The sequence below is a fragment of the Anomalospiza imberbis genome, chromosome 23, assembly GCF_031753505.1.
Source record: "Anomalospiza imberbis isolate Cuckoo-Finch-1a 21T00152 chromosome 23, ASM3175350v1, whole genome shotgun sequence".
Taxonomy (NCBI): domain Eukaryota; kingdom Metazoa; phylum Chordata; class Aves; order Passeriformes; family Viduidae; genus Anomalospiza; species Anomalospiza imberbis.
The window spans coordinates 3,204,691-3,232,471 of NC_089703.1; the positions used below are offsets into that span (position 1 = coordinate 3,204,691).

The 27,781-nt window shown below is 38.4% G+C and overlaps 1 protein-coding gene across 6 annotated transcripts in view; it reads left to right on the top strand.

Moving 5' to 3' along the window:
- The window catches only part of VPS13D (vacuolar protein sorting 13 homolog D), a 95,805-nt gene that overhangs the window by 13,004 nt on the left and 55,020 nt on the right, over window positions 1–27,781 (top strand). The window contains exons 17-43 of one of the 6 annotated variants that reach the window (XM_068171599.1): window positions 8–138; window positions 516–648; window positions 1,240–3,462; window positions 3,809–3,960; window positions 4,731–5,765; window positions 6,466–6,556; window positions 7,106–7,232; window positions 8,118–8,298; window positions 9,316–9,498; window positions 12,136–12,355; window positions 12,821–13,031; window positions 13,169–13,340; window positions 13,665–13,777; window positions 14,328–14,537; window positions 16,509–16,774; window positions 16,952–17,085; window positions 17,365–17,520; window positions 18,106–18,328; window positions 18,652–18,726; window positions 19,454–19,657; window positions 20,110–20,199; window positions 21,220–21,360; window positions 22,550–22,672; window positions 23,314–23,388; window positions 25,615–25,720; window positions 26,050–26,202; window positions 26,787–26,922. In XM_068171599.1, coding sequence (XP_068027700.1) covers window positions 8–138; window positions 516–648; window positions 1,240–3,462; window positions 3,809–3,960; window positions 4,731–5,765; window positions 6,466–6,556; window positions 7,106–7,232; window positions 8,118–8,298; window positions 9,316–9,498; window positions 12,136–12,355; window positions 12,821–13,031; window positions 13,169–13,340; window positions 13,665–13,777; window positions 14,328–14,537; window positions 16,509–16,774; window positions 16,952–17,085; window positions 17,365–17,520; window positions 18,106–18,328; window positions 18,652–18,726; window positions 19,454–19,657; window positions 20,110–20,199; window positions 21,220–21,360; window positions 22,550–22,672; window positions 23,314–23,388; window positions 25,615–25,720; window positions 26,050–26,202; window positions 26,787–26,922 — 7,064 coding nt within the window. Of the gene's footprint in view, window positions 1–7; window positions 139–515; window positions 649–1,239; window positions 3,463–3,808; window positions 3,961–4,730; window positions 5,766–6,465; window positions 6,557–7,105; window positions 7,233–8,117; window positions 8,299–9,315; window positions 9,499–12,135; window positions 12,356–12,820; window positions 13,032–13,168; window positions 13,341–13,664; window positions 13,778–14,327; window positions 14,538–16,508; window positions 16,775–16,951; window positions 17,086–17,364; window positions 17,521–18,105; window positions 18,329–18,651; window positions 18,727–19,453; window positions 19,658–20,109; window positions 20,200–21,219; window positions 21,361–22,549; window positions 22,673–23,313; window positions 23,389–25,512; window positions 25,721–26,049; window positions 26,203–26,786; window positions 26,923–27,781 lie in introns of all 6 variants that reach the window. The other 5 variants (XM_068171600.1, XM_068171596.1, XM_068171601.1 and 2 more) reach the window with 5 other exon arrangements.

Below are 27,781 nucleotides of genomic sequence, written 5' to 3' on the forward strand. Positions count from 1 at the left end.
TGTGCAGGTTTTGGTTATCAGTCTGAGTTAGAGGCCAGAGTGGCTGAAGCTGCCAGAAGACAGTACAACAAGCTGAAAATGCAGACAAAAGCTGAAATCAGACAAACAATCGATCGTTTGTTAGTTGGAGACTTCATTGTAAGTTTTTGCCCCCAAAATGTTTATGTAGACGTTTACACTTTTGGTTTAGGACTTGGAGCTCTAAAGAGTGAGGTTTGTTGTTGTTTGTGTGATGTTCTTTGTGAGCAGGAGGGGAGTTTTCCAGGAGGTGTTTTAGATGCCTTTTGCTGTCAGTCAGTCCAGGTTTGAGGTGCAGGGTATGTTTTCACCTGTTGAAAATGTTTTTTTATTCACTACAGTGGGAGTCTGTGATTTAACAAGGTACCAAACCTGAGTGTGGCTGGAGTTCGTGACAGTCAGCTCATCAGGAGAAAAAGTGGCTGGTTAGGTGTTTCACGTGGTTTTTCTTGGTTGGTTTTCTTGTGAGCTATCATGTCTTTCTTCTTAACTTTCAGGAAAACAGCAAAAGCTGGACCGTGTGCCTTGATATCTCTGCCCCTCAGGTGATCTTTCCCGATGATTTCAAGTTTGTGGATCCTGTGTTAGTTGTTGTAGATCTGGGAAGAATATTACTCACAAATTCTCAAGGTATGATCTAGAATTATCGCAGCTTTCTTTTTCTTTCTGTCTTCTTTCAGAAAGTCAGAGCTTAAAAAATAGGGTAAAAAAGTACAGGGAAGTTTTGGGGGATGTTCCTGCTTTGTAAAGTAGAAAAAAGTCCTTTTCTTAAGATAATAAAATGGAAGTTAATATTGGGCAATAAAGCCAGTTGTACAAAACCTGATGATGATAAAAATACTGTAGTTAAGTAGCTCTTACCTTTCATTTGGTTTTGAGGATCAGAAGAATTGTGTGGGCAGAGTAATGAGTAAAGAGTTCATTTTTTGACAACTTGGTCAAAAGTAAGTCTTGCAGTAAGTGAGTTAAAAATGAGACCATAGTGTATTTTAATAGCTTCTGTACTATGTTGTGACTGACACCTCTGTGAATGTAGAAGTATAGTAGATTTCTTGTTGAGGAAAAAGGAAGTGACAGTGGACGGAGGCAAGGACAGTACCAGATATGCTTTATGTTAAAAAAAATAGAACTTCAGACAGGATGATCAGATAATCATAGGAAACATCTGAGAACGGAGAAGAATACTTCCATTTGTTTGATTACTGTTTTTTTAATCCACAGAAGATTCTAAGAGGAGTGCAGGTGCCATTTCTTCAGAAGTCAACGAATTGAGTGATGAAGAATATAAAACACCTCTTGCTACTCCTCCCAATACCCCACCGCCAGAATCCAACACCAATAGTGGCATCAAAATGTCTGAATTTACTGGAGTAGAAATAAGTGAAGAGCAGCTACAGGCACACTTAATGAGTAAAAAAATGTATGAGAGATACACACTTTCTTTTATGGACCTTCAGATCATGGTGGGCCGAGTGAAAGACAACTGGAAACACGTTCAGGATAGTGATGTGGGTCCAACTCACGTGGTAGAAAAATTCAATGTTCACCTGCAGCTGGAGCACAGACTGATATACACATCTGACCCAAAATACCCAGGAGCTGTCTTGTCTGGCAACCTGCCAGACTTGAAAATTCACATCAATGAAGACAAAATGCTGGCTTTGAGGAACTGTTTGACACAACTGAGTACGTCTGAAGCTAAGTCTTCAGATGCTCTACATTTAGGGAAAGACAAGATTTTTGCAGAGGTAGACCAGTTTGGCAGTTTGCACGATTCTGTAATGAATCTAACACAGAGTGTTGTCATGCTCGAGCAGCACACCCGGGAAGTTCTTGTTGAATCCCAGCTGCTTTTGGCTGAGTTCAAAGTCAACTGTATGCAGTTGGGTGTTGAGAGTAATGGGCGATACATCTCTGTGCTCAAGGTTTTTGGCACCAATGCCCATTTTGTGAAAAGGCCATATGATGCAGAGGTGTCCCTGACTGTCCATGGCCTGTTACTGGTTGATACTATGCAAACATATGGAACAGATTTTGATCTTTTGATGGCTTCTCATAAGAACTTGAGTTTTTATGTACCAACAGGAAGCCTTCGAGACAGCAGGGTTCAGTCCCCAGTCTCTGGATCACAAGATACACATCCCATTGATGTTGCTGGTTTGGCAGAGAGATGCAGTACAGCCCCCAGCACCTCACCCAGTAACAATGAAAAAGATCAAGAGGCCTTGATAAAATTGGAGTATCAGTTTGTGAGTGCAGAATGCCCATCAATGAACTTGGATAGCAGTCTGCAGGTGATCTCTTTACAGGTGAACAACCTGGATATCATCCTTAACCCAGAGACTATTGTTGAACTGATTGGGTTTCTCCAGAAATCTTTCCCCAAGGAGAAAGAAGATTCTAGTCCTCAGCCTTTAATAGCTGATGTGGAGAGAGGTTGGAGGGAGCAGGAAACATTCCAGTCTACTTACGCACAGAACACAGAGGTAGCAGTTGATATTCACTGGTTAAATGTGCTCCTCCTCAGGACAGTTGCCATGACAAATGGAGAAAAATATGGCAGAAAAATTGCAACAGCCAGTATTGGTGGCACCAAAGTCAATGTCTCCATGTGCAGTAAACTGGATGTGAGTGGCTCTCTTGGATGCCTTCACCTTATGGATCTGATCCAAGACAATGTAAAGAATCAGTATGTGGTGAGCATAGGGAGCACAGGGAGGTGTGAAAATCTCACTGGCAATGTAAATTTCTTTGAATCTTTATTCTTTAGGCTTGATGATGGAAATAGCCTTCCAGATGCTTTAAGTTTCACTTTCGCAGAAAAGTCGAAAGAGGAGTGTTCTCTCAACCTCAAAATGGCCTCCTTACACTACAACCACTCAGCCAAATTTTTGAAAGAACTGACTTTGTCCATGGATGAGCTGGAAGAGAATTTCCGCAGCATGTTGAAAAGTGCAGCTTCAAAAGTTACAACAGTCTTGGCAACTAAAACTGCTGAATACAGTGAAATGGTTTCTTTGTTTGATACCACACCACGATCAAGAGATGTTGCCAGTGCAGAAGATAACGAAGGCGGCTCATTTGGATCACAGTCCCTCAAAGCTGATACTATCAAGCTTATATTAAATGTAAACATTGAATCCCCAATTGTCTCCATACCTCGAAAGCCTGGTAGCTCTGAACTGCTTGTAGGTCATCTGGGACAAATATCTATTCAGAATTTTGTACCGGGAGAAGATGAGTCTACGAGTGATAGGCTGCAAGTTGAAATCAAAGATATTAAGATGTATTCATTAAATAGTAGTCAATTTACAAACAAGAAGGAGCCTGCAAGTGGGACACCCCGAGGGCCACATTCTTCATCAGGTCCTGCCAGCACCAACAGCCAGGAAGAATCTCATTTTACTCGTCATGACTTCTTTGAATCACTACATAAAGGTCATGGTATGTTAATCAGAGGAGTCTTAATTATTAGAATATGAGTAGTATATGTGTTAAAAATGTGTGTTGACTGTATATTCTGCTTTACCCATCCTACTGAAACACATTGGCCAGTTTTAATGACAATAGGCTAGTTATTGTATTTATATCCATTTTTGGTCTCCTAAGCAAAAATGGAATGGTGCCTTTTAAGCATAAATCGAGCAAAACATAACCACAGAACCTTAGTCCAGCATTGCTCAGATTCTGAGCAAGTTCAATAGCTACTGTGTTACCTCTTCCATACAGTATTTATGAGCTAATCAGTTCATTTACTCTAATGTTGTTGTAATTTCACTTTCTCTTAAAGCTTTCCACATTCTGAATAACACCACGATCCAGTTTAAATTGGAAAAGATACCACTAGAGAAAGACTTGGATTTAACTTTTCCTCTGTGTAATGAAGACTTTGGAATATCAAGCATTATGAAAATTGAAGGGAAATTTGTGAACCCTCTTCAGGTACAGAAATGTAGTATTTCCATTATCAATATAAAAATATTTCCCTGCATAGAAGATAAGTATTTTTCAGGCCAGTATCTTCATGTTTAACGTGTTGGTAATTTAGAAATCAGATCCTAATTCACACTGTTAAAAGAGACAGTCTTAAGTCATAATAATAATGAGCAGTGTTTAACCTTGTTTGGGGACATTTTAGACATCTTTATGAATAAGTATAACTTTTGCGTATCTTGAACAACAGAAGGAAAGTAAATGTGTCACTGTCCAAATGACACTGTCCAAACAAGTTTATTTGTAGTTTTAGTTGAAACTAAGAATTAATATGCCATTACCTTGAAAAAAATCTGTGCAAGAGCAGAGGTTTTAAATAGAGAAACCTGGAACTTCTAGCACTTAGGAGACAAATCATGATGGCTACGTAGGATGTTTGTTTCATATATTACTGTGTAAGCTCGGGTGGTGAATTATGTTTAACTATCTCTGTGTGGATGGTGTTTGCCCAGGAATACAAGGTATCCTATTCCAGGATCCCATCCAGTGTGTTTCTGGATGGTGTCATCTTGCAGAGCTCATACAGAAGAACTGTTTTGCTTCAGTTTTGCATTGTACCTTGTTTTGTGTTGTTGTTATTATTATTGTTATTGGTATCTTGGATGAACTTAAAATTTGTGTGGTTTGGAATTCCACTTAGGAGTTTCAGAATATATGTATTGATTTCATTAATATAGAGAGCTCCCGTGTGATGATTGTTTCTTTTCTCTACATTGTAGGTGGTGTTAGCAAAACATGTATATGAACAAGTCCTTCAGACTCTGGATAATTTAATTTACAATGAAGACTTGAACAAATTTTCAGCCACTTCTGTATCTCCGACTAGTCTTAGTTCTCCTTCAGCATCACTTCATAGTACAGGCACAGAATTCTTGAGTGAACGGAAGGAAAATGGCTTATTCAGCCACTCTAGTTTTAATTCTGTTCCAAACAAGCCCTTAGCTATCAGGGAAACAAAATCTTTTACTCAAATTCAAGCAAACTTTCACATCTCAGAGCTCCAGGTTCAGTTAAGTGGTGATCTCACACTTGGGGCACAAGGTCTTGTCAGCCTTAAATTTCAGGATTTTGATGTTGAGTTTGCCAAAGATCACCCTCAAACCTTGTCCATTCAGATTGCCTTGCGTTCCCTGCTGATGGAAGATCTCTTGGAAAAGAAACCAGACTCTAAGTATAAGAACCTCATGGTGTCCCATGGAGCACCCAAACCATCCAGTTTAGCGCATAAGGAGTATCTTTCACAGTCCTGTCCCTCAGTATCCAATGCAGAATATCCAGACATGCCACGTTCCCTCCCTTCCCATATGGAAGAAGCACCTAATGTCTTTCAGCTGTACCAAAGACCAGTTTGTGCCTCCCGTAAGAAGCAAAAAGAAGATGCTGATTCTGAGTATCCTCTGACTCCACCTCCTTCTCCATCAGCAGACAGATCCAAGTTGCCCTGTGGAAAAAGTAACTTTGATGATTCATTAGTTCATATCAATATATTTCTGGTGGATAGGAAACATCCTGAATTTTCTTCTCGCTATAACAATATTAACCGTAGTGTAGATGTTGATTTTAATTGTCTAGATGTGTTAATAACTTTGCAAACTTGGGTAGTAATATTAGATTTCTTTGGGATTGGATCCACTGCTGATAACCATGCAATGAAGCCGCAGCCTGAAGATACGCAGCAGACAATCAAAGCAGAAATAAATTCCTTGTCGGCTTCTCAAGTCCAAGAGCCTGTAAACACTAAGCTGGATCTAAAGGTATACTTGACGTGCAAAACAGTAATTGGATTGTCTGTCATAAAACATCTGGTTTATAGGAACTTAAGGTGACATGTACATCATGTGTTTTATTTTCTAGTGGGGATTGTACATAAATGCAGAAACAGAATTGAAATGTGTGTAGATGTAGTTAAAAAAAAGGAGTTATAGAAAAGTTGAACATTTGCAAAATGCTTGGCTCCTTTGCTCTGTGACCCTCTCTTTAATGAAAAGGTTGCTTCAGTATTAAAGACCTAACATGCTGCAATTGGCACTGTGCTGTTCTAGGTACTATGGAGTTTATTTACGCAAAAAAAAGTCTATATTTTATAAATATATATCCATATATGTTTATACATCTATATGTATAAACATGTTTTTTGTAAAACACATGTTGTGTGTGTATATAATACAGTCTTTGCCCAGAAGCTCTGCAGTCTAACTTACATGTGACAAAAGAGAAGAAGGTAACAGTGGTGAGATTTGTTCTTGGTCTGATCGTTCTGAAGTGCCTGGGAGACCCATTCATCTGCAAACAAGGCAGTAAAAACGTTGCTCTCCTTCAGTGTCTCCCAGTCAGATAATTGTTGTTTGCCATTCGTGTGTTACAGTGCAATTGTCTTGGAAAAAAGCTAAACAAGATCTTCAAGCTCTGAAGTCATGTTTTTCATACCAATTTGTTCCTGTTTTATTTGACCAGGTCCATTCTTTATCCTTAGTCCTGAATAAGACAACCAGTGAGCTTGCTAAAGCCAGTGTGGCAAAACTTGCAGCTCACTTGGAAGTGATTGGTGAGTAGATTGAAGGGCTCGGGTTGTTCGCAGATTAAAATAAAAATGAGTGCACATGAGTAAAATTTTCACTGGAATTATGATTTTAAATGTTTTTCTTTTGGTGCTCATTTGGGTTTGTGTGTTTTTCCAGGGCAAAATGTACATTCTCCCCCCACTGCTTCTTCCTTTGCTTTTTGAGGGTTTATTTTAAATCATGGCATCCCTCCCACTTGTCAAACCTTTCATCATTTTAGCTGTGATTTGCTGCAATTTTTAATACTTCACTTTCACAGAGTAGAACAATAGCTTTTACTACTGTTCTAGAGGAAAAAAAGTAGTTGTATCTACATTTCACAAATCAAAGTGGTGTGATCACATGATGTGTGTAAAGCCTAGAGTAATGTGTGGGTTAATACAATCTTTGTAGCAGAAACACAATTTTCTTTGAACATGAGGTTTAATGTTTAATTGAATTGACTTATTAATTACTTGTAGTGAGGCTGTCCCACTAATAGAAACTTCTGGTCTGTGTTTGAGGGTCCTGATTGTCTGTCCTTTGTTTTCCAGAGGGAGATTTAGCCTTGCAGGGAAGTATTGGAAGTCTGTCCTTAAGTGATCTTACATCTCATGGAGAATTTTACAGAGAACGTTTCACTACAAGTGGTGAAGAGGCACTCATTTTTCAAATCTTTAAGTATGAATTTAAACTTTTTGTTACTCAATATTAGTTTGTTACTCCATTACCTTCCAACCCCCCCCGCAAAAAAGCCCAAAAGTTGAACAAACCCAGAAAACCCAAGCCCACAACTGTCAGGGCTGCATGATTCCGCTTTGGCCTCTTGGAACTTAAGTGGGACTTAGAATATTTTAAATTATAAATTTAAGATTTTTAACTTATCATTGTCTTGCAATGTGTGAAGAAATGGAAAAGGAGAGGTAGCTTTTTATTTAATTCTAAAGGTGTTCTTGAAAGTATTTACATGGTAGTTTGTTCCTAGCTAAAACTTTTTTTAAGTTGGAAGAGGTTTTCAACTGATGAGATAGATTTTCCATTGCTTCTTGATTTTGGAATAAGGAGTTTGCTTTTATCATAATGTCAATTTGAATTTCTTTGTTATTTTTTAAGGAATAGGTCTTTCTTGTGATGTTTCCTATTTTTCCAGTTAATCAGATTAGAAATTATCCAAGTAATGTTATGGAATTAATTTCAAATATGACAGCACACATTCAGAATTGAATGTACACATTGTCCTGCAGCGGAGTAGTTACCTTAAAAGCCACTGTTCTGATATAAAATCACCAAAGGTCTAACTGGTAGATTGAAGAGAATAAAGGTACATTCCAAATGCAGAATATTTCTATTTGCTTAATTAAAACTCAGCAGCACTTAAATGTCCAAAATTTAGAAGTAATTAACACAAAACAAATTTTTCACATCTGCAACTGAAATAGCGTTAATGACATGCTGTGAACATTAGTTAAATCCTCTGTATTACTATTTTGAATGCAGCAAAATGTCTAGTGCTGCTTCTAAAATGTAGCTAAGATTGGTAAATGTTCCTCCCAACCCTTCTGACAGGTACGGGAGGCCGGACGCGCTGCTGCAGCGGGAGTGCGACATGCGCGTCACCCTGCGGATGGCCTCTGTCCAGTACGTGCACACGCAGCGCTTCCAGGCCGAGGTGGTGTCTTTCATCCAGCATTTTACTCAGCTCCAGGATGTCTTGGGGCGGCAGAGAGCAGCAATTGAAGGACAAACAGTATGTCTGGGCCTTTTTTCTGTTCTTTCCCAGCCTGTTTTTTGCAGTTGAAATGCAGTATGTAATTTATGTTAATGCGTCAGCTCAAGTGAGTTGAAATGAGGTTTTAGAGTTTTGGTGTTGGTAGAGGTTTCTCAGGCTCATTTTGTAGTCAAGAGACCTTAATTAGGACAATCCTGCTGCTGTTTGAAAGTGCAGAATACCAAATTTGCACATTCCTTAAAACTTCAGCACCTGATTTCTGCAGGATGCACTGGAGAGAAAGGGTCAAGGTGTTACCTTGGCTTATTCTCCACGAGTTATTAATACCTGAATTAGGAGAACCAAGGAGAAGTTCTGTTCCACTCAGATGTACATCTCTGATTTAGTTTGATGGCTGGTAGCCTGAGAAAATCAGAAATTCTGCGTGGTAGAATATAGAGATTGTAGAGCAAGATAGAGCATATCAATATAGAGTATATAGGACACGATGGAGGGTTGCAATAATCAGGACAGCCATAGACCACATGACCCAATATGGGAGTAATTAATACAGTCAATGCTCTTCTTTTAAAATAAGCTTCTCATAATAGAAGGAAAGACAGTGAATACTTGGATATGAAAGTCCTTCATTGTGCATCAGGTAGGATGTTTGAATCTGATTTTGAAACATCTGTTCTAAATGATGGGGTTTTGCTTTTTGCAAATAATTTTTCTTAAGTAATCTGTTATGTAGTGAGCTGAATAGTGTCCCGCCTCTTAGTTCAGGGCTGAAAGGGTGTGTCACTCCTGAGTGCTGCACCTCTTGCACACTTTTTTCCTATTTACATCATAATACTTTTTAAATGACCCTTTATTCTCAGCCTAAAACAAGAGTTTGAGGGGTTTCTGTTGGTTGCTTTGTTGTTGTTTTTGTTTGGTATAAACTCTTAAAGTACCTTAATTTTGTAAACCAAAGAGTAATGATCCTGAGTTCAGTATTAATCAGTTCCTGCAGTTTTTGTAATTATTTTTTAAATGTGTTTTTGCTCTTCCCAGGTGAGAGATAAAGCCCAGCGAGCTTCCCGAGTTCTTCTTGATATTGAGGCTGGGGCTCCTGTTCTGCTTATACCTGAGAGCTCCAAGTCTAACAGTCTTATTGTAGCTAATCTGGGAAAACTGAAAGTGAAGAACAGATTCCTGTTTGCAGGAATGCCGGGTACCTTTTCATTAAAGAACAAGGTAGGAACATTGCTTCTTAATTTAGTAGCTTGCAGTTCTGCTAGTTCTCGTGTGTTTTATTTCTAAATCAAAGTTTTAAATGATTCTTAAATTTTACTTTATAGATTGACTTTATAGTTGTACTAATGAGAGTCTGTGCTAGTGTGCTGGCAAATCTTATAGATATGCCTTGCTGCTGATTGTGCTGTGCTGCCCTTCCTAACCTGAGCTTACTGTCTGAGGCATTGGGGCAGAGGGCAGGCTGAACTGAGTGTTTGGAGAGAACAGAGGCAGTAAAGGAGGCTGAACTCACTCCAGCTGCTCTGGTGAGCAAGCAGGACCCAACTAGGTGCACACCTGAACGTGGGACCAGGATGGGCTTTCAGCTCACCCTTTTTGGTTACTCCAGCTGTTCACCACTCCAAATATCCAAAGTGTGAACAGCAGAAAACAGGAGTCTGTGTTGGCTGAGACTTGCTCTAACACACTGGAAAAACAGAATTGGCTTTTTGGGTTTTTTTTCTGCTCTTAGTGAAAACTGAGTGTGTGTAGTTGCTTTGATGAGGTGAAACCATGGGAGAGGTTTCCAGTGGCTGTACATGTGGCAAAGCATAGGACAGGAGTAGCCGGTGCTGCTCTTAGGAGATGCAGCCACAAAATTTGGGGGAAGGAAGATCCATCTTGGATGGCTTTCTCTATCTAACCCATTCAACAAAAGAGGGGGTTGTCTGGGAACCCTCTGATTCGCTTTTGAAGGGATTAGGAGTTAGATGGACTGAAATCCTGCAGTGGATTTGTGGTGTGTCTGTTGCCTTCATCTGACTGGTATCTACCTGTGTCTTTGCTGTAAGGAGGTAGTGGACTGTGATGGGCTGTTCCCTGTACTGTAGTGTCTTGATACAAGTACAGGTCTGTAAGCAGTAGACTCCTGAATTAACATTGTAAGTTAAAGAAAGTATGCACAATAATTTTATTTCAGCCTAAAAACACTGTGTTATGTAGCACTGTAGAAATGTAGGTGTTTGAAGTGGAATTAGGTGGGGTTTGGCTTTTTTTTTGCTGGTTTTGTTTTCATTTTTCCTCTGTCCTATGTTTACTTTTGAGGATCGGATTTTACAAGGCAATGCATACAAGGATCCTGTTTTATTTGAGGTATTTCACATCCTTATGGCAGTGTTCAGGTGCTCCTCATTCATTCTATAACAAAAAAAATATTCTTCTGGAATTTAGCACTTAAAAAAGCTACTTCATTTATTAAAGATGATATTTCTGTTCTAAAGGTTTTGCTGAATTCTGTAAGAATTGGGTGTAAACTTTTTGTGTTGTGCTCTTTATGCATGTCTGAAGAGCTGCTAATTTGGATTTAATTGCATGCATTCATAGATTTATAGATGATGTGATGATTTTCCTTTGCATGTACTTTTCAGTCTTTTCTTTACAGTATGAAGTTAAATGTTAATGTCTTCACATTTTTTTCTTAAAATCCTTGGTTGTGTTTACAGTTAATTTTTTCAATTTTTTTCTAATATTTAAAAACCACGTAAGGCAAGAAAATATTAACAATTAAAACCAGAAAGGGAAGTTTATGTTAGGGATGGATGTGACATCAGAAACTGGATACAGAAGGAAAATAGGAAATGATAGTAACAATACAGGAGTCAGGGGCAAAGTGAGCAATCTTGGAGTAAGGGCTGAGTAAATCACTGAAGATGATTGCTACCTGCATGTGGAACACAAGGTTAATTAATTGAAATGATTGACAAAGGAATCCTGAAACTGGCTTTGGAGTATGAAGGTGGCGTGTAAACCTCTTCTACCAGACAAATCACAGAGTGGCTGGGGCCATTCCATCACAGAAGGCTGTCAGATGGGTCAAGCAGGATTTTTGGGAAAAGAAATTTCTAATGTTGACGTGACTCTTTTTGTAGTGAAATTCGCAGGTTTTTGATGCAAGACAGCTCATGGATTTCCACTGGATAAGTGGTGGTGGGGAGATGTCTAAAATGTTTTACACCAATATAAATGAATTTATCTTCTTTTACCTGTGAGGAATTTACCACTAATGGTAGGGATTTTTCCAACCTTAAACTGCAGGAGAATTTTGGGACACATTTTGGTGTGACAACTGAAGTATTTAAAGTGCATAAAATGTGCATGTGTAGAAGTGTTAGTTCACATATAGTAATAAAATATGAAGTTGCTGACATGATCTTGCAGAAATAATGGCATATGTTTTTTTAATCATCTGAAAGACAGCTTTAAATATTTAACAGTCTTTATTCTGCAGGAATGTTTAATACTGTCACAGTCTTACCCTCCATTTTGGTACTAATTTCATTTACGTGAGAGTGTTCCGGTTTTATGCAAAACCCTCCTATTTTGAATTAGTTTCTCATTGGAAAGATTCTACAGCTTTTTGAGGAAGGTTGCTGAAATAAACTTTTTTTACAAAGAAAGTGTTCTCATCTGCTGTTAAGGCTATAGGAGAAAAGTTTGGCCATTTTTTCTAAGCAGAGGATACTGGCATTCCAGTAACATACTTTCTGCAGCAGAAGATACTGGCATTCTAGTAATTTGTTGCAGCTGGAATGTTGGTGCATTGGTTCCTTAGAATTTAAGTCAAAAATCTAATGTTAATTACAAAATGTCTTTCATTAGCAGGATTCGGTTCAATTTTCCTCTCCTATGGGAACCCCAAAACACAGCATGAAGAAAACAAGTGCTGATGAATCCAAATTAACAATAGAAGGGTTGGTCATGAAAAAATCATCAGGAACAAACATTTCTAGGCTGAAGAGTGAGCCTGCAGTGAGCACATCGAGTAAGCAGCAAGGGCAGCCAGCAAAGCTGCCTGTTGTCCCAAACCCTGAGAGCCCAGGTATGTGAGAGCCTTAGGAACCCCAGGGAGATTCTTTTGCCTTGTGAAATAGAACAGTGACGTACTGCTTTGATCTTATGTGACACTGAAAAGGTATGACACTCTGGGCCTGAAGATTGTAGTTTGGAGAATAAATGATTTCTGAGCTTTAAGGCTGATTTTTGCAGCTTAAAGGATTAGGGAGTTGTAGTTCGGTTTCTGGAAGAACAGTCCTGCAAATTGGGTGTGTTTTGAGATGCATATTGCACGCATACAAGGAGTGTACTTGGACTCCTAATTAGGAATTCAGATTGACCTGTGAATGAGCTTGGTATCTGCTGGTTACAGATATTGATGAACATGAATTAAAAAAAAAAAAGGAATAAAATCAAAACGAAATTCAATTTCTTTTTAAAAGTAGGTTGCACTAGTTTTGCACAGATTCTGTTTTCCTTCCTTAATGTGTTATCTCCTGTGTACTTGCAGAGGATCACATCTGCCTCTTAGACTGCATTGTAGTTGATCTGCAGGACATGGACATCTTTGCTGCTGAAAGATACCAGAGAGAGTATTCCAAGGCTGTGGAAGATACCAGTGTGGATTTGAGTTTTCCATCCTACTTGGTGAGGCAGACGGGAGGGAGCCTGCTGACAGAGCCCTTCAGACTGAAGTTAAAAGTAGAGAGAAATTTGGACAAGTGAGTTTAAACAGGGTCACTTTATGCTGTCACCTAGAGCAGTGTTTTAGATGCCTTTTGTTGTATCCTAAAGGTCTTGCCTGCTGTGTTGGAGCTCCTGGAAACACTGAGGTTTTCTCTTCTTCTCTTTGTTGCAGAGAGCTGAGTCATGCTGTTGCAGACATTTCAATCCATGGCAACCTGTCCTCAGTGCACTGCTCTCTGGATCTGAACAAGTACAAACTGATCCGTGGGCTGCTGGAGAACAACCTCGGAGAGCCCATCGAGGAGTTCATGCGCCCTTACGACTTGCAGGATCCAAGAATTCTTGTAAGAGGATCTATGTGCAGCTGAAATGCTTCTGAAATGTCTGGGGGGGGGGTTGCTGATTTTGCTGATGGCAGCAGTATTTTAAGGACAAAGAAGCTCTAGACCAGTACTGTGAAAATGGATTAATGGTAATTTTTAAGTTAAAGGCCACAGTGTTGTGAAATGTAACATTTCCCCAGTAAGGGTTAATGAAGCCATTGATGAAACCATTTGGAGAAGGACACCACACAAAAGCTGTTTACATTTTTCTGAAATACAGGTTAATTCAGGGATCAAAGTTAAACAGATGGTCTGAAAAAGAATGTTGGTGTTTTCCACTTTCAGACAGTTTTGAGTGGAGAAGTGTATACTTCCATGTCATTCCTCATTGACATGGTTAATGTGAGCCTGGAACTGATGGATCCAAAGGGAAAAGATGGATGCAGCTCTTTAGCCAGGTATGAACATTCTTCTCATACTGAATACCTTCTCCTAAATACTATGCTCACGTGAAAGATACAGGGCAAGAATGGAAACAATATATGGAATTACAATTTAATAATGCAGTAAAATGGAATTTCTTAATTAGAGACCAAACTGAGAGTTTGAGCTGCTCTGAAAGGTGAAAAGGAATGACACTGTTCAAAGGATACGGTCTGTCTTTTCAGTTGTCCTTGAAATAACAGTCCAGCAATCAGTACTTGCCCAAAAGAAATAGTATTTTAATTAAGAAAGCAAAACGAGGGAAGGTTAAAAAAGCAGATTTCTGGTATGTTGGCTTGTTGGGTTTTTTTTTAATCCAGAAGGCTTTTTATCAGTGGAAAATATGATTACATTTAGTACAGATCCACTTTCTATCTCTATGACATGGGACATGATTGTAGCTGTTTTAGAAAATACCTAAATGAAAGATTTCAGCAGTGTATTATGCTTGTAAAATAAGTGACTCCAAGGAATAAATAAGCTGTAAGTCTCTTTGGTGTGTTGTTTTACTTTTTATTCTCCCAGGTTTGATTTTAAGAAATCCAAGTTGCTTTTTGAAAGCTCTTCAGATGGAACAAAGTCTGTAAATCTGGTCTCTCACTCCATGATGGCCTTTGACACTCGTTATGCTGGACAGAAATATGCTACAGGCCCCCCAAATGTCTTCAATTGCATCTTTCAGTCATCAAAGAACACCAGTAGCCCAGGAGCAATCCAGATTGAATTGCATTTCAGGTTGGTAATTCTGGGAATTGTTTTTAATAATGACATGATCAGTGTTGTCCTGATTTTAATAAACTGTTATTATTGTAGATAAACTTGGGGACACTGTATTTCAATGTGATGACATTTTTGGGGTGATCAGTGGTACCTGATAGATTGAAATCTGCGGTTATTAATTCTCTGGAAGTTGTTGGATTATTTTTTTTTCCACTTATTGCAATAAAATTTACGTTTGAATGTGTAATGGATCAGATGAAGGTTTGACCTATTAAAATCAGTAGTGCTTAAAGCTTGATAAGTCTTGCCTATCACTTGTATGTGTGCATAAAACCAGTTTGTAGAATTTTTAAGATAAGATGCACAAAAGCTGTTTCCCAGCAGGTGTCACACGTGGTTTTCTGAGAGCATCAAATACAGACAGAAACGACACCTCTTTCAAAAACAATCTCTGTATTCTCTTCTATGTTCTGTCCTACCCTGTTTGTTTTGATCTAATTTAGTTTTGAAATTGGGAATATAAAGTATAATGTATAAAGTATAATGTCAGTATTTACCTGTACTAGCATGGTGTTATTTTGAGGAATGTTAACTATCAAAAAAGAGGGTGAAGTGAGATGACTAGAGATACTGCTTTCACTTCTGATCAGATTTACTGACCAAGCTCAGCTTTCTTACTCTCATATAAGTATAATGCCTTCTGGAACAGTTGCAGGAGTAATGTAGAAAAAAAAAATTGTGGATTATTTTAGTCCAGTAGAAAATTTTAGAGCCATTTTTTCATGAAAACCAGCTAAAGAAACTTGGCAATTGAGAGGAATTTTTTTTTTAAGATTTCGATGCTGCGTTACGGTTTTAGGTACCTAAACAATGTATTCAGAAAGAAGCCAACGTTTCAATTTGATTAAATCTAAAATGAGGTTTACTAAAAAATACACCCTAAAAAAACCCCAGATGGTTTTCACAGAACTGTTGAGTCAGTAGGCGGCTAGATTAGACACAGTTAGTGAGTTTGCACAGTACAGCCTAATCTGGTTTATGAGTGAGAGTTTCAGGAATCTTCTTCCCAACTGTTGGGATTTTAAATTTCAGCTGCAGCAGCATGTGGTCTGTTTTTAGTGGTGAGAGCATCTTTGGCAGAAGATGCAAGGGCTGGCAGAACTCAGTGATAGTGTTGTACTGGCTGGTGCCTCTTGAAATATCCTGGAGAGCCAGGGAGGGTTATAGGCTTTTGCTGTTGGAAGCAGCTCAGGCAGAGCCTGCTCCCCACTAAGGCATCACAGTTCTTTGGAGATTTTATAGTTCACTGTGTGCTGGATTGAAAATTGTTTCATGGTATTTAAGTGCTTAGATGATTTTCCAGTTTGCATGATCAAATGTAACTGGTATTCCAGATCACGAAGCCAAACACTCCATCCCTCCTAGCCAGACCTTCAGAATGGGATGCTGGGAGCTCAGGCAGGCTGACATTTTTTCTGAATGACAAAGCAGCTTCCTGTGCTGCAAAATGCTGTCAGGGTATGAGAGGAAATTCGTGTTGTACGTCTTATCTCGGAGCCAGGTCTGAGTTTCACACACAGAATGTTAGGTTTGATAGCCAGCAGACATAAAATGATAATAAAAAAAGGTTTTGAAATTTGAGATTTTGAAAATTAATCTTGATAATGTGTGTTAAAGGAGCTTCTATAAATTTCCTGTCATTTGGTTTTTCAGTTCATCTCTTGTACCATTATGGCTTAGAATTTGTGCAGTTAAGATCTATTGGGGTTCTGTGGGTACAGCAAATTGTTGAATTTCAATCTGTTTAAAGATATATATATATATAAATGTATGTATGTATTTTAAAGGCCAGACACTGTAAACCAAGTTTATGCCTATAAAATCTATGCCTATAAATAAGTCTTACTAGAAACTGATAGTTGTCAGCATTATTTTAAATATTTGCAGGTTATAAAGTTCACCTGTGTGATTCTCTCTTCTTAAAAGGTCTACTAAGGATTCCTCCAGTTTCACAGTTGTTCTGAACAATCTTCGTGTGTTCCTGATATTTGACTGGTTGTTACTGGTTCATGACTTTTTATGTACTCCTGGAGATAGCAAGAAGCGGGAAAATCCCCATCCGTCCCGGCAGCGAACCTGCATCAGTGACACAACTGTTGTTCCCAAAACTGTGAAAAGTGGAGTAGTTACCAAACGTTCCTCGCTCCCCGTGACAGCAGAGAAGCAGCTGGAAGTCAAGGTTAATGTGACAGGTAAATGTGCTCTTCTCTGATGCTTTTGTAGGAGCTTTTCTCATTAAAAGAGAAACCATGTGCTGGTGTAAAGACAGGTCCATTAAAGGAAATCAAGGAACCTGCTACAAACACCTAAAGTACCTTAATGATATTACCAACTGCCCTGTTAGTTATTTGTCTTTTCTTTTGGTTAAGGAACTGAATTTGTGGTTGTTGAAGACATGTCCTGCTTCGACACCAACGCAATTATTCTGAAGGGAACGACTGTTCTCACTTACAAGCCCAAGTTGTTAGATCGTCCTTTCTCTGGCAGTTTGTTTGGCATTGAGGTAAGAAAAATAAATTTGCTTCTTTATAACATCTAAAATTAGAGCAGCTTGTGAAGATACTTTACTATAAATATATATACAAAAGGAATAGTCCACAGATGCTTTCTGAAGTTTGTTGGTTTCTCATCAAATGCTCTCCTTTTACAGCAGTTTTGAGAATAGTTTTATAGTGTTTCTGTTAAAACTGTAAGACTTGACTGTAGCCTCGAAATATTGCTAGTTCTTGCCAGGTCTGTTATCTCAGTTCATAATTTTTTAAAAATAATTTGCAATTTTTAGGTGTTTTCATGCCGGTTAGGAAATGAGCAAGAGACTGCACTGTCAATTATTGATCCAGTACAGATTCATATGGAACTTATTGGGAATTCTTCCTACCCAAGTGGTTCAGGACTGCTGGATGCTTTCAATAGTGAAGATTTTCCTCCTATTCTAGAGGTAATATTAAAGGCCTGAATAAAACTATGCAGTAGAAAATACTAGCAGAGATATTTTTATGCCCAAGGATTCAATAGAAGACTTTCAAATGCATAAGAAGAGGGTAAGGTAACTTTTTCCTGAAATGGAAAAGGAAAAGAAAGAAGCATGTAGAAAATGCTCTTAGTGGTAATGAAAGAGTGATTTATAGGATGTGTTACAGAGATTAATAGTGGGGGAAAGAAATAGGTTGATTATGTAGGCTGATGGTGTTAGACAGGTACTAATACCTGAAAGGAAATTATAATTTTCTGTATTTTCTGTTTCTAATTGTTAGGACATATTAGAAGGGAATTATGTTTAAAGACTTTTTTTTTACCATTATATCAAAGTAAAACTTCTTTTCCCTGAGATGTAATGCTTTTGGTTATTGGTAAATAATAACAAGTTTGATAAATTTATTATTGGATTTTTAAAACAACGTGGTAATCAGATTGTAACACTAAATTTTGTCTTCCTTTGGGAAAAGCTTTATTAATATCTGAGGTATTTAAAAAAATGTGTAGAAAAAGGCAAGTGAATCTTATGTTCTCATTTTTCATTTAGATTCAGTTGCAAGCCCTGGATATCAGACTGTCCTACAATGATGTTCAGCTCTTCTTGGCGATTGCAAAGTCAATTCCCCAACAGACAAGTGCAGCTCTGCCTGACTCAGCTGCCTCAAGTGCTGGGAATGCTGCTGATCCCTCCAGTTCAGCCCCAGGGCATGAAAACTCCTTGGCACATGAAACCAGAGATGGATCCAAACGTGTGCTGGATCCTGTTCTTGGTATGTTTTTCACTGTTGGAGTGAAGCCAGTCCGTATATCTGAGGGAGGTTTCTGCAAGGTGAAGCTAATCTATATGCTTAACACAAAAGATGTTGGTATCTTCATGGTGTAAGACCCTTTGTAGGTTGGAACTACCTAATAATGGCATTGTCCTGATGATACTATAAAAAACACAAAAGCAGGGCTGAATCATGTGCTTTTGCTATAGCTGCAGTCTTAAATAAACAACCCCCCATTTTTCATACAGATGTATCTTGATTTTAGAAATGAAAATAAGTAGATAACTGTCGAGGATTTATGCCTGGTTAACTTTTAATTCCAGAAGTCCAGCTGGCTCGCCTCCAGGAGCTGGGATTCAGAATGGAAGATTGTCGTAAAGCTCTTTTGATCTGCCAAGGTAACATCAGATATTCTTAGCAGGGGTTTGCACATTGTTCATATTACCTTAATTGCAATTAAGTAAAACCTTTAGACTGTCAGGTGGCTATGCACAGGCACTGTTTCCTTCTTCAGAGCATCTTTGGCTCTGTGCTGGCCTGTAGTCTTAAACATTCTTCTTCCTGGTCTGCTATGTAAAATCCACCCCCAAGGGTTCTTCCTGCTCTTTGGGATGTCATGTGTGGGGGATGCTTGAGAGAATTTTTGTTTGGGAGTTTTGGTTGTGTTCAGGTCGGTAATTTTCATGGTGCACCAATTTCTTGCTATTCCACATCTCTTCCTCTTGAGAGCATGTGTTTTCATCTCTCCCTTTTAAAATCATATTTCTCTAGTTCTACATGCAGTACATGAAAAGAAAACAAAGCTTTACACAAGTGATTCTTTTTTCCTTCAGCACTATCATACCTCCCACCTTAAATATAGGCATGCATAATGTTACAGATTTTTATTACATTTGCAAACTTCAAAACACATTTCTTACTCTTAGGATATACCAATGTCTTTGTAATCTTCTCATATTTATGTTACAAAATAGAGCATATTCAAGTACTGCTGAGAATATTCAAGTACTGCTGAGAATATTTTCTTAAGAGAGAGGGAGTTAGTTTTCTTCTATATGATTTTTACTAAGTACATGTCTTTGAGAAAGTAGGTGATGATTGATTGGTTGTTTGCTTTTATCTAAGGTGACTTGAAAAAAGCAGCAAGTTGGTTGTTTAAGAATGCTGAACCTCTGAAATCAGTTTCCCAGACTTCTGGTCGAGATAGCCAGGGGATTGTGCCTTTCCAGTTCATCTCTGGAGTGGAAATAAAGGCAGAAAGTATCTGCATCTGCTTTATAGATGACTGCATGGACTGTGACGTTCCCCTGGCTGAAATAACCTTTTCATGTGAGTATCTGGTTCTGCCTTGGCATAAAATGATTGCCCGTTCTGGGTGTGTTCAGCATCATACTCTTGTTTGTCAGGACCTGTCAAATTTCAACTGACAGTGTCTTGGTGGTGGTTGTGTGGGATATTGGGGGTTCCTTTTTCTTTATTTCTGTTTGGTTTACGTTTTGGTTTTAAGAAGATTACAGTCTTTGTAGGGTTAAGATTCTGGTTTCCCCTTTTTGCATCACATAACAAATGGAAGCTGTCCTGAGCAGAATCCTAGGGAGGCTCTGTATTGTAAGGTGTGGCTGTCTGCAAATGTTATTGGAAGAGTATTATGATAAGCTTTTTGTAGCATTTCATTTTAAAAGACAAGACAAAACCTTCCATTGCTTACTTGACCGTTCACAAAATCAGGAAGCTTGATTGTTTTCATTAGTTTAAATTTCGCTTCTTATTTTTCCCCACAGGTTTGAATTTTCTCCAGCATTTGAGAACCAGCCCTGAAGGCTATGCTCATTTTACCCTCTCTGGAGATTATTACAACCGTGAGCTTTCAGGTGAAATACCTAGGGGGTTGTTGTTTTCTTATTTAAGTTCAGGAAACAGCCTTTCCTACTACAGGAGCCTGAAGTTTACCCGCTGTGAAATGTCTCTAAGAGAATAGGGAGAGGTTGACTTTTGGGACTCTGTGTATGTGAGACAGTGTGATCCTAGACAGGATATCCTGATTTGAGGTCAGTTGGAGGGATGTGGAAAGTGGAGATTTGGCTGATATGAAAGTGGCACTCAGGTTTTCAAATGGAATTGCATAAAATGGTTATCCAGAAAATAACAGTTTCATAAAAAGCTTCCTCTGCATTCTTTTCTCTCTTCTCTTTAATTGTTTGGTGGATTCAGTTTATTACATATTTCAGGAAGGAAAATCATGTGCAGGCAGGTGATTAGGCTGAAGACAAAGGATTAACATAAGAAGACCATCACAATCGATGTTTTAGATACAAAAAAGCAAGTTAGGCCTCAGTACAGGCCAGGTACTGACAAAAGAAATAATCTAGTTGTGTAGGTTTTTTTAACTTAGAAACTAAATTTCTAAATTTCACTGGTGGCAAGCACTCAGGAATTACCTGTTGATAATGAGGTTTTTTTGTTTGTTTTAAAAATTTCTTTTTTTTAAAAAATATGTAGGGTGATTTTTTTTAATAGCTTCTACACCTTTATCTTTTGAGATACTGAATAATCACCAAATTAATGTATAATTTTGTGAAAATCATTGTCAGAGCTATTTGAGAGTTTAATTCCAGCTGGCTTAAATATAGAGCAGTAGTTGCCTTCTAGTGCTTTAATTGGAACTAAGATATTTCTGCAAGACTCTACATACATTATACATGGTCTAAATGGAGGAGCTGGACCAAATTTGTATTAGGTATTAAATTAAATCCATAGGCTTGCAACTTCATCTTGAACACAAATTAAAAGTAAAGGATCTAATTATGAAAGTTTCATTATTAAATATGTAAAGAGCATTCAAGTGTGGCCTCCATGAGTGTAGCAAAGATGATGGTTTGTGTTTCCCTCAGGTTGGGAGCCATTTATTGAGCCGTGGCCGTGTTCAGTGTCTTGGCAACAAGAAGCTTCGAGCCGCCTCCAGCCTTCCCGCCTGAAGCTGGAAGTGAAGGCCAAACCACGCCTGGATATAAACATTACCTCTGTTCTCATAGGTATGTGGGAATGTTCCCTGAGAGCAGCACTCTGCAGTCTGGTTTTCACTACTGAAAATGACAGACATCTCTAGTTAAAGTGCTGCTGGCGTCCCATGGAGGAAGTGGGATTGGCCCAAGTCCCTCCATACTTTCCAGGATACTCTACCAGGTGTGTGTTTAGGCAGCCTATGTTCTGTCAGATGTTGTGAAAGTGTAAAGACACGAGCTGCATATGTTAGAGGTTAGTAGGAATTCTTTCTCTGGTCATATGAATTCTATCAAATTTGTATAGTATTTGAAATTTATTTTTAATCAGAAGCAGGCTTTCATCTAAAGCTTTCTGTACTTCATAGGGCTTAAAAATATTTTGATATGCTCATCATTTTTCAGTACATTGACAGGTGTAGTGGGGAGCTACTCATTTCTGTTCTTTGGTCTCTGAGCACCTGAGCTGTCAATGACCCACATTTGGAAATCAAAATATTTTGTTTGTCAGTAACTCCAATTTCATGTGAGCTTCTGCATTGTGGGACTCCAATTGTGTGCCTTTCCCAGGAATATTCTTGCTCATTCAGAATTATTTGGTGGGCACAATAAAAAAAATGCCATCAGCTGAACTTGTAGATGTAACAGAAAAGCCTTCCTTGGTCTTTCTGTCCCAGGCAGAACGTGGGGGACTGGCAGAAAGAGGGGGAGCCAAGGTGGCAGAAAGAGAAGCAAATCAATGATTCCTAAGATGGCCCTTTTTAAAAGCAGTGATAATAAGTGGTGAGGCTGGTTTGTGATTAATATTGTGCCAGAGGACTCAGTTGGTGTGTTGATATTTATGCAGGAATGTGTTTGTGCCTCTTAAAACAAAGCAAACCCCCAAACCCCTAGGAAGTACTTTTAATGTGAAAATATTTAAGGTTAATTGCCTCGGCAGGGAGGGCTCTTAGATTGACATAGGAGGATCTTAAGAACATGAAATTCCACTGACAGTTTTTTTAAGAAATAAAGTCTTAGGGATATATATATTTTTTTAAGACACTGCTGTGATTTTATGAGCTGTTGTCTCTAACTTATGTAACTCAGAGAAAAAGCAGCGAAATGAAACTTCTGCCGTTAAAGTGGAGTAACTTGAGTGTGATGAGTTTAACACACTTTCCAATGACTTTGTTTACTGCCCCCTTGAAGACACTGGCTATCTGTGCTTACATTCCTCTAGAGCAATACACATGTACCAAGCAGTCCTGGATGGAAGATTACTGTAAACAGGAGAAAGAAGTGAATGTAATCAGCTCAGAAGACTGGATGGGTTCTTCGGTGGATCCCCCATGTTTTGGGCAGAGTATGTTGGTCGTTAATCACACTTTATTTGAAACAGACCTGACACACACATGAGCATCTGTCTAATGTATTACAAACATAAGTATTTTGACTTCACAGAATACAGTGATTTGTTAGATATGTTTGGCAAAAAAAAAAAAAAAAAAGACAAAAAAGCTGTTTTCTGTTCACTTATGCTCAATTATTTTAAAACAAAAAGCTTTCTGGGTGCTTAGCTTTGAGTAAGAGCTTTGCACTGCTACTTCTGCTTCCTTTCTGTCTGCCACTCTCAGTTAAATGAGTGACTCGTGTCAAGGATTAAATCAGAGTGTTGATTTTTGGCTGTGTGCAGTTCAGAGGGGATCTTTTTCTTTCTGCACCCCAAAGACCTAAATAAATGAGTTTCTGGAAAAAAATACTGGTTTTACTTTGTAAAATAATCACCTGAGTAATAGCTCTCGATGTGTGGCAGGTCTTTTCAGCTTATTTTCTCCCAGAGTTCCTTCTGGAAGGAATTTTATCAATTCAAATGCCAGCTTAGTGTAAGCAAATTAGAGACTCATAATTGCATGATGTGTATCTTCCCTTATGCATGCAGGGGAAGATCTACCTTTATTTGTGTGGATTTTCTTACCTGCTGACTTTGTCTTTCCTGTCTGCCAGGCCTTCCTCTTGTCTACCTTAGAACTAGGAGTACAGCCAGTTTGACTAACCTAGAGCATCAGATCTATGCTAGAGGTACTGTACAGCACGCAGACACCAAAAGGTGGTTTTCTTCTTTGGAAGGCTCTTGCACAATAAATACTGTGCTGTATGTGGAACTTGCTGGTAGATTGGCCTCTATATTTAAAAATAATCAAAACTGAAAAACCCTCAAGCCAAATAATACAACAGCTACTTGAATCTGCTAAATTTTGTATTTCATCGTGTCATTCTCTGGGTTCTTCAGGAAAGAATGGAGAAATATAACCCAATGTAGGAAAACTGTCTTTGTTAGGAAGGTTGTGTGAATTGTTGACTATTTAGTGTCCTTCTTCTAGAGGCTTAAAAATAGAGGGGTTAAAAATAGTGTAATAATATCATAGTATTTAATTTATATTCTAAAAATATCCACCATTATGTTCAATATACATATTTATGCCTAATTTAGCTTATTTAGGTACTTCAAACTTTCAGATGCTTCAGAAGCACAGGCTGTTTTCAGTAAGCCTTAGGAAGTAAAGCATTCCTAATAAATAATTTGTTAATTTGTTGGGGTTCTATTTGACAGGACAGATTTTGGGCAAAACCATGCAGTAAAAAGTAAGATTTTTCATTTTTTGACATTATAGAAGACAAAGAGCATACTTCATAAATATATAGCCCTATAGAAAAGTTAATGGATGGGAGGACAGAAAACTTTCTAGAAATCTACATCTGTTTCCTGTTCAAGTGCCATTAGGAATATTTTCTCTGAGTTTAAAAAAAAATGGAAAATTTTGGATTTATTTTTCTGAAATATTTTCTGTGGTTTTTTTTCCCCCCAAAATCAAACAAGTAGCAAAACATCTAAGATTCATTGTTTGGCTTTTAGTAGGGGTTGCAGCTAAATTACTAAATTAATTATTAAAAAGTCCTCCTGGTAATGATAGTCTTTTTTTTCAGGCAGTAGTCTCAAAATGCAACTTATACATTTCTTTTGAAAAGCAGGCCATAGTCCCAAAAATCTGTTTTTAGAAGTCTCCAAAGATAAACTGGCAATAGATTAAACACAAGACTAAAAGTTCATTTGGCTTCTCGTCCGATTTTGTAGAACCTGGGCTAGCCAAAACATTATATAAACTGAAACTCAGCACTAAAACATGTATTTGCTTTTGGCAAAAATCAGAGTTTTGATTTTCAAGGATTTCATCTTCTTGCTATTTAATTGGAAATAACTTTCTCTGTAAGCTTAGATCAGATTTAAGTCTCCATGGACAATGTGAGGGTGCATAGGGATTTGTTGATCTGACAGAAAGTCATCTGTCATGATCCGTAACTCCTTCAAAAACTTTCCTGCCCTCCCCACATCACCCCTGCTTGCCTCTGGAAACCTTTTGGAGTGACTTCAAATCAGGCCTGGGGAAGAGATTTCTGTCTTACCTTTTCTTTAAGCAGCTGATTTATTGTGTGTGCCTTCTTTCTGCTTCTCTCATACTAAAGAGAGCAATGTTGTGTATTGAGGTAGCAGCCATTTATCTTCCTGTTTAAGTAAATTACTGGACTTTGACAGGGGTTTTTCTGTGTCCAGACTCAGTAAGTATTTTCACAGATTTCATGCACTGCAGTGTGGAACGTGAGAGTAGCACTTGTGTGCCTGTTAGAAATTTGTGCTTAGAAAAAATTGAACATGGGAGAAGTGTCTTCTTCTGGTGTTTTGCTGTCCCAGCAGTTTAACAAAACCAGATTGCCTTTGGTTGCCCTCAAATTATTTTCCATATTTCAGTAGGCTTTATCCTGTATAGGGAAAATATTTCTACTTGTTCAGGCTTTGAGAATAAAAGTCCCTTTAAAGGGGATACTGGCTAACCCTGTATTTGTCACATTAAATACAGCATAAATCATAATTAAGTGAATGTGTGTTTAGTATTTCATGAGCATTTGGATGTACATAAAAGGTTTCTGATTATGCTTGGGTTTTTAGTTAGATTTTCTACATGTTGAGTGTAACTGAAGGCTTAGTATTTTATAAGACTCGATATAAAGAATAACATGTAGATTAAGCTCAGTTCCAAGGGGGATCGATGTAGGGGAAGAATGTCTGTTAGTTTTGTTCCGTTTCTGTAGCAGTTACTAATTGTAAAAATTTTGTAGATAATCTGATGTCCTGTTCCTTTGTTTTAGTTAGTGCAGGTTGTGGTTCTCCAGCCATGCATCTCATCCCACATAAACATCTGATGAATGTTTCTCATGGGCATTCAGACAAGTCTGTGTTGTGTTTTGTAGCTGAAATGAAGACCCCGAAGCGCAGGCAGCCGTTTGTCCCCTTTGCTCTGAGGAATCACACTGGGTGCACTCTCTGGTTTGCCACCCTGACTACAACCCCAACCCGGTAAGGAGCTCTTTGGGGATCACTTGAGACATATTTGTCTGGCTCCTCTTCCATGTCAGCCAATCTCTGTTGTTTTCAGTGCTTTTGTTTCGCAGACACACGTAGGCAACTCCCAGTTTTACTCAGCTAAGAGCCTCTTCTTTGACACAGAGATAGTTTTATTGTTAAACAAAAAAGGTTGTTTTTTTTTTTCAAGTGACCTAGCAGAATGTGGAAACCAGTCAAGTACATTCATGGTGGGAATGTGTTCACTGCAGGACTGAGGCAGACTAAAAAGCACTTGCAACTTGAAGTAGTCATTTTGTAAAATGCTGTGATTCTCTTCACAGGGCTGCGCTGTCTCATAGTGGGAGTCCAGGTGTTGTTCCTGAGGAAAACGGGACGTTGCTGGGTGATGCCCATAATGTCAGTGAATGGCAAGAGGTTATCACTGGGGAAGAGGTTCCGTTTGAGTTTGAAACCAGAGGGAAACTCAGACACAGGTGAAGGGACCAGGCCATGAGATGTTCTGACAGTCTCGTATGTGGAACACACAGGTTCACAGTTGTGAGGGCACTGGCAGGTGTCACATTAAAAGGGCATTTCTGTAAACTCTATTGTTAATGTTTAGTTTCTGTTTTTAAAATCCTATATGGTTTATAATTTCTGTGGTAAAGCAGCAGCTGTTGCTGTTGTGGCAGCTATTCCTGTATGTGAGTTGGATCATTATAAGCTTTTAGAAGGACTTGGGGGCTTCAGTTACAAATCAATGTCCTTTATTTTAAAGGACTTATTGGGGCAGTATTGGTTGTTATCAGAGGTAAGGACTAGAGCTTGTTAACAAATAAGTATCACGCTTTTATATTTGCAACATAGTTATGTGTCTGTGTGTTCCTTAGGAAAGGTGGAGTGATTAGACATAAAATCAGGTCCATCTATCCATGAAATGGGAAAACGCTTGAGATTTTTTTAATGCTTCAGTGAGATTCTTTAAACAGAATCCAGAGGATGTTTTTGGTTTTAACTGTTTGGTATTTAGTCTGTATAATAATGCTTAATAGTAATTTAACTTGATCTAACCTGGTAGGCACACACATGATCTAAGGATTCATCAGTTGCAAGTGAGAGTAAATGGCTGGGAAGAAGTGAGTCCGGTGTCCGTAGACAAAGTTGGAACATTTTTCCGATATGCTGCACCAGATAAGAATTCCTCCTCTTCTACTGTAAGTTCTGATTTTGAGTGTTTTAAAAGAACATGTAAATGAGGAGTAATGATGTCTGCAAGATTTTGATCTAAAAGCATCTGCTGCATGAGATTGTCCTCTTTCCAGTTAGCCTGGATTGGCAGAGCTCGGAGATGCTGGGTTCCTAACTGTGTAACCAAGCCACAGCCAGAGCAGTCAGCAGTTAATCTGTGCTTGGCAGGCAGAGCTTCCAGGGACAGAATGAATGTGTTAGTGACAGGCCATGCACTCGTGGAGACTGAGCTTTAAATCAGCCCAGCATTTCAGCAGCTACTTTTACTTCTTTTATTGCAGGAATGCTTTTCATGTATTTAATTTGCTTAAAATAAACAACACTGGCAATTTCCTGTAAGCCTAGAGACTGGATTTTAAGTATGTGGCTCTGTAGACAAAATATACTTGTCGTGAAGGGAAAATGCAGTTGTAATAATCAGCAGGCTGGCATTTGGTGGAGGCTCAGTGATAAAAATGGTCTTGTGGATTTCAAGACTATAGTTTGAGACTAGCTACTGGACCTTGTTGAGCACTGGGCAAATAGAAGGTTGAGATCTTTTTGATATAAAGCACAATTAAATTTGATTTAATACTGGTGACAAGAGCCAGTGGTCTCTTACTTCAATTTTCTGATGCTTTTATATTGAAGCATAAAAAGAATCATCTCTCTGTAATTTGAATATTGAAGGGAAAGGATGCAAATTATGAGATTATAAATTAATGAGAACTCTTGTTCAGCAACATCTCCTGTAGACTTTTTCTTTACGACAAAACCTCCTTAAGCTTCATTTTTTTACAAAGCAGTATTACAAACAGGCTTTGCTAATCCAGTTCTGACGTGATT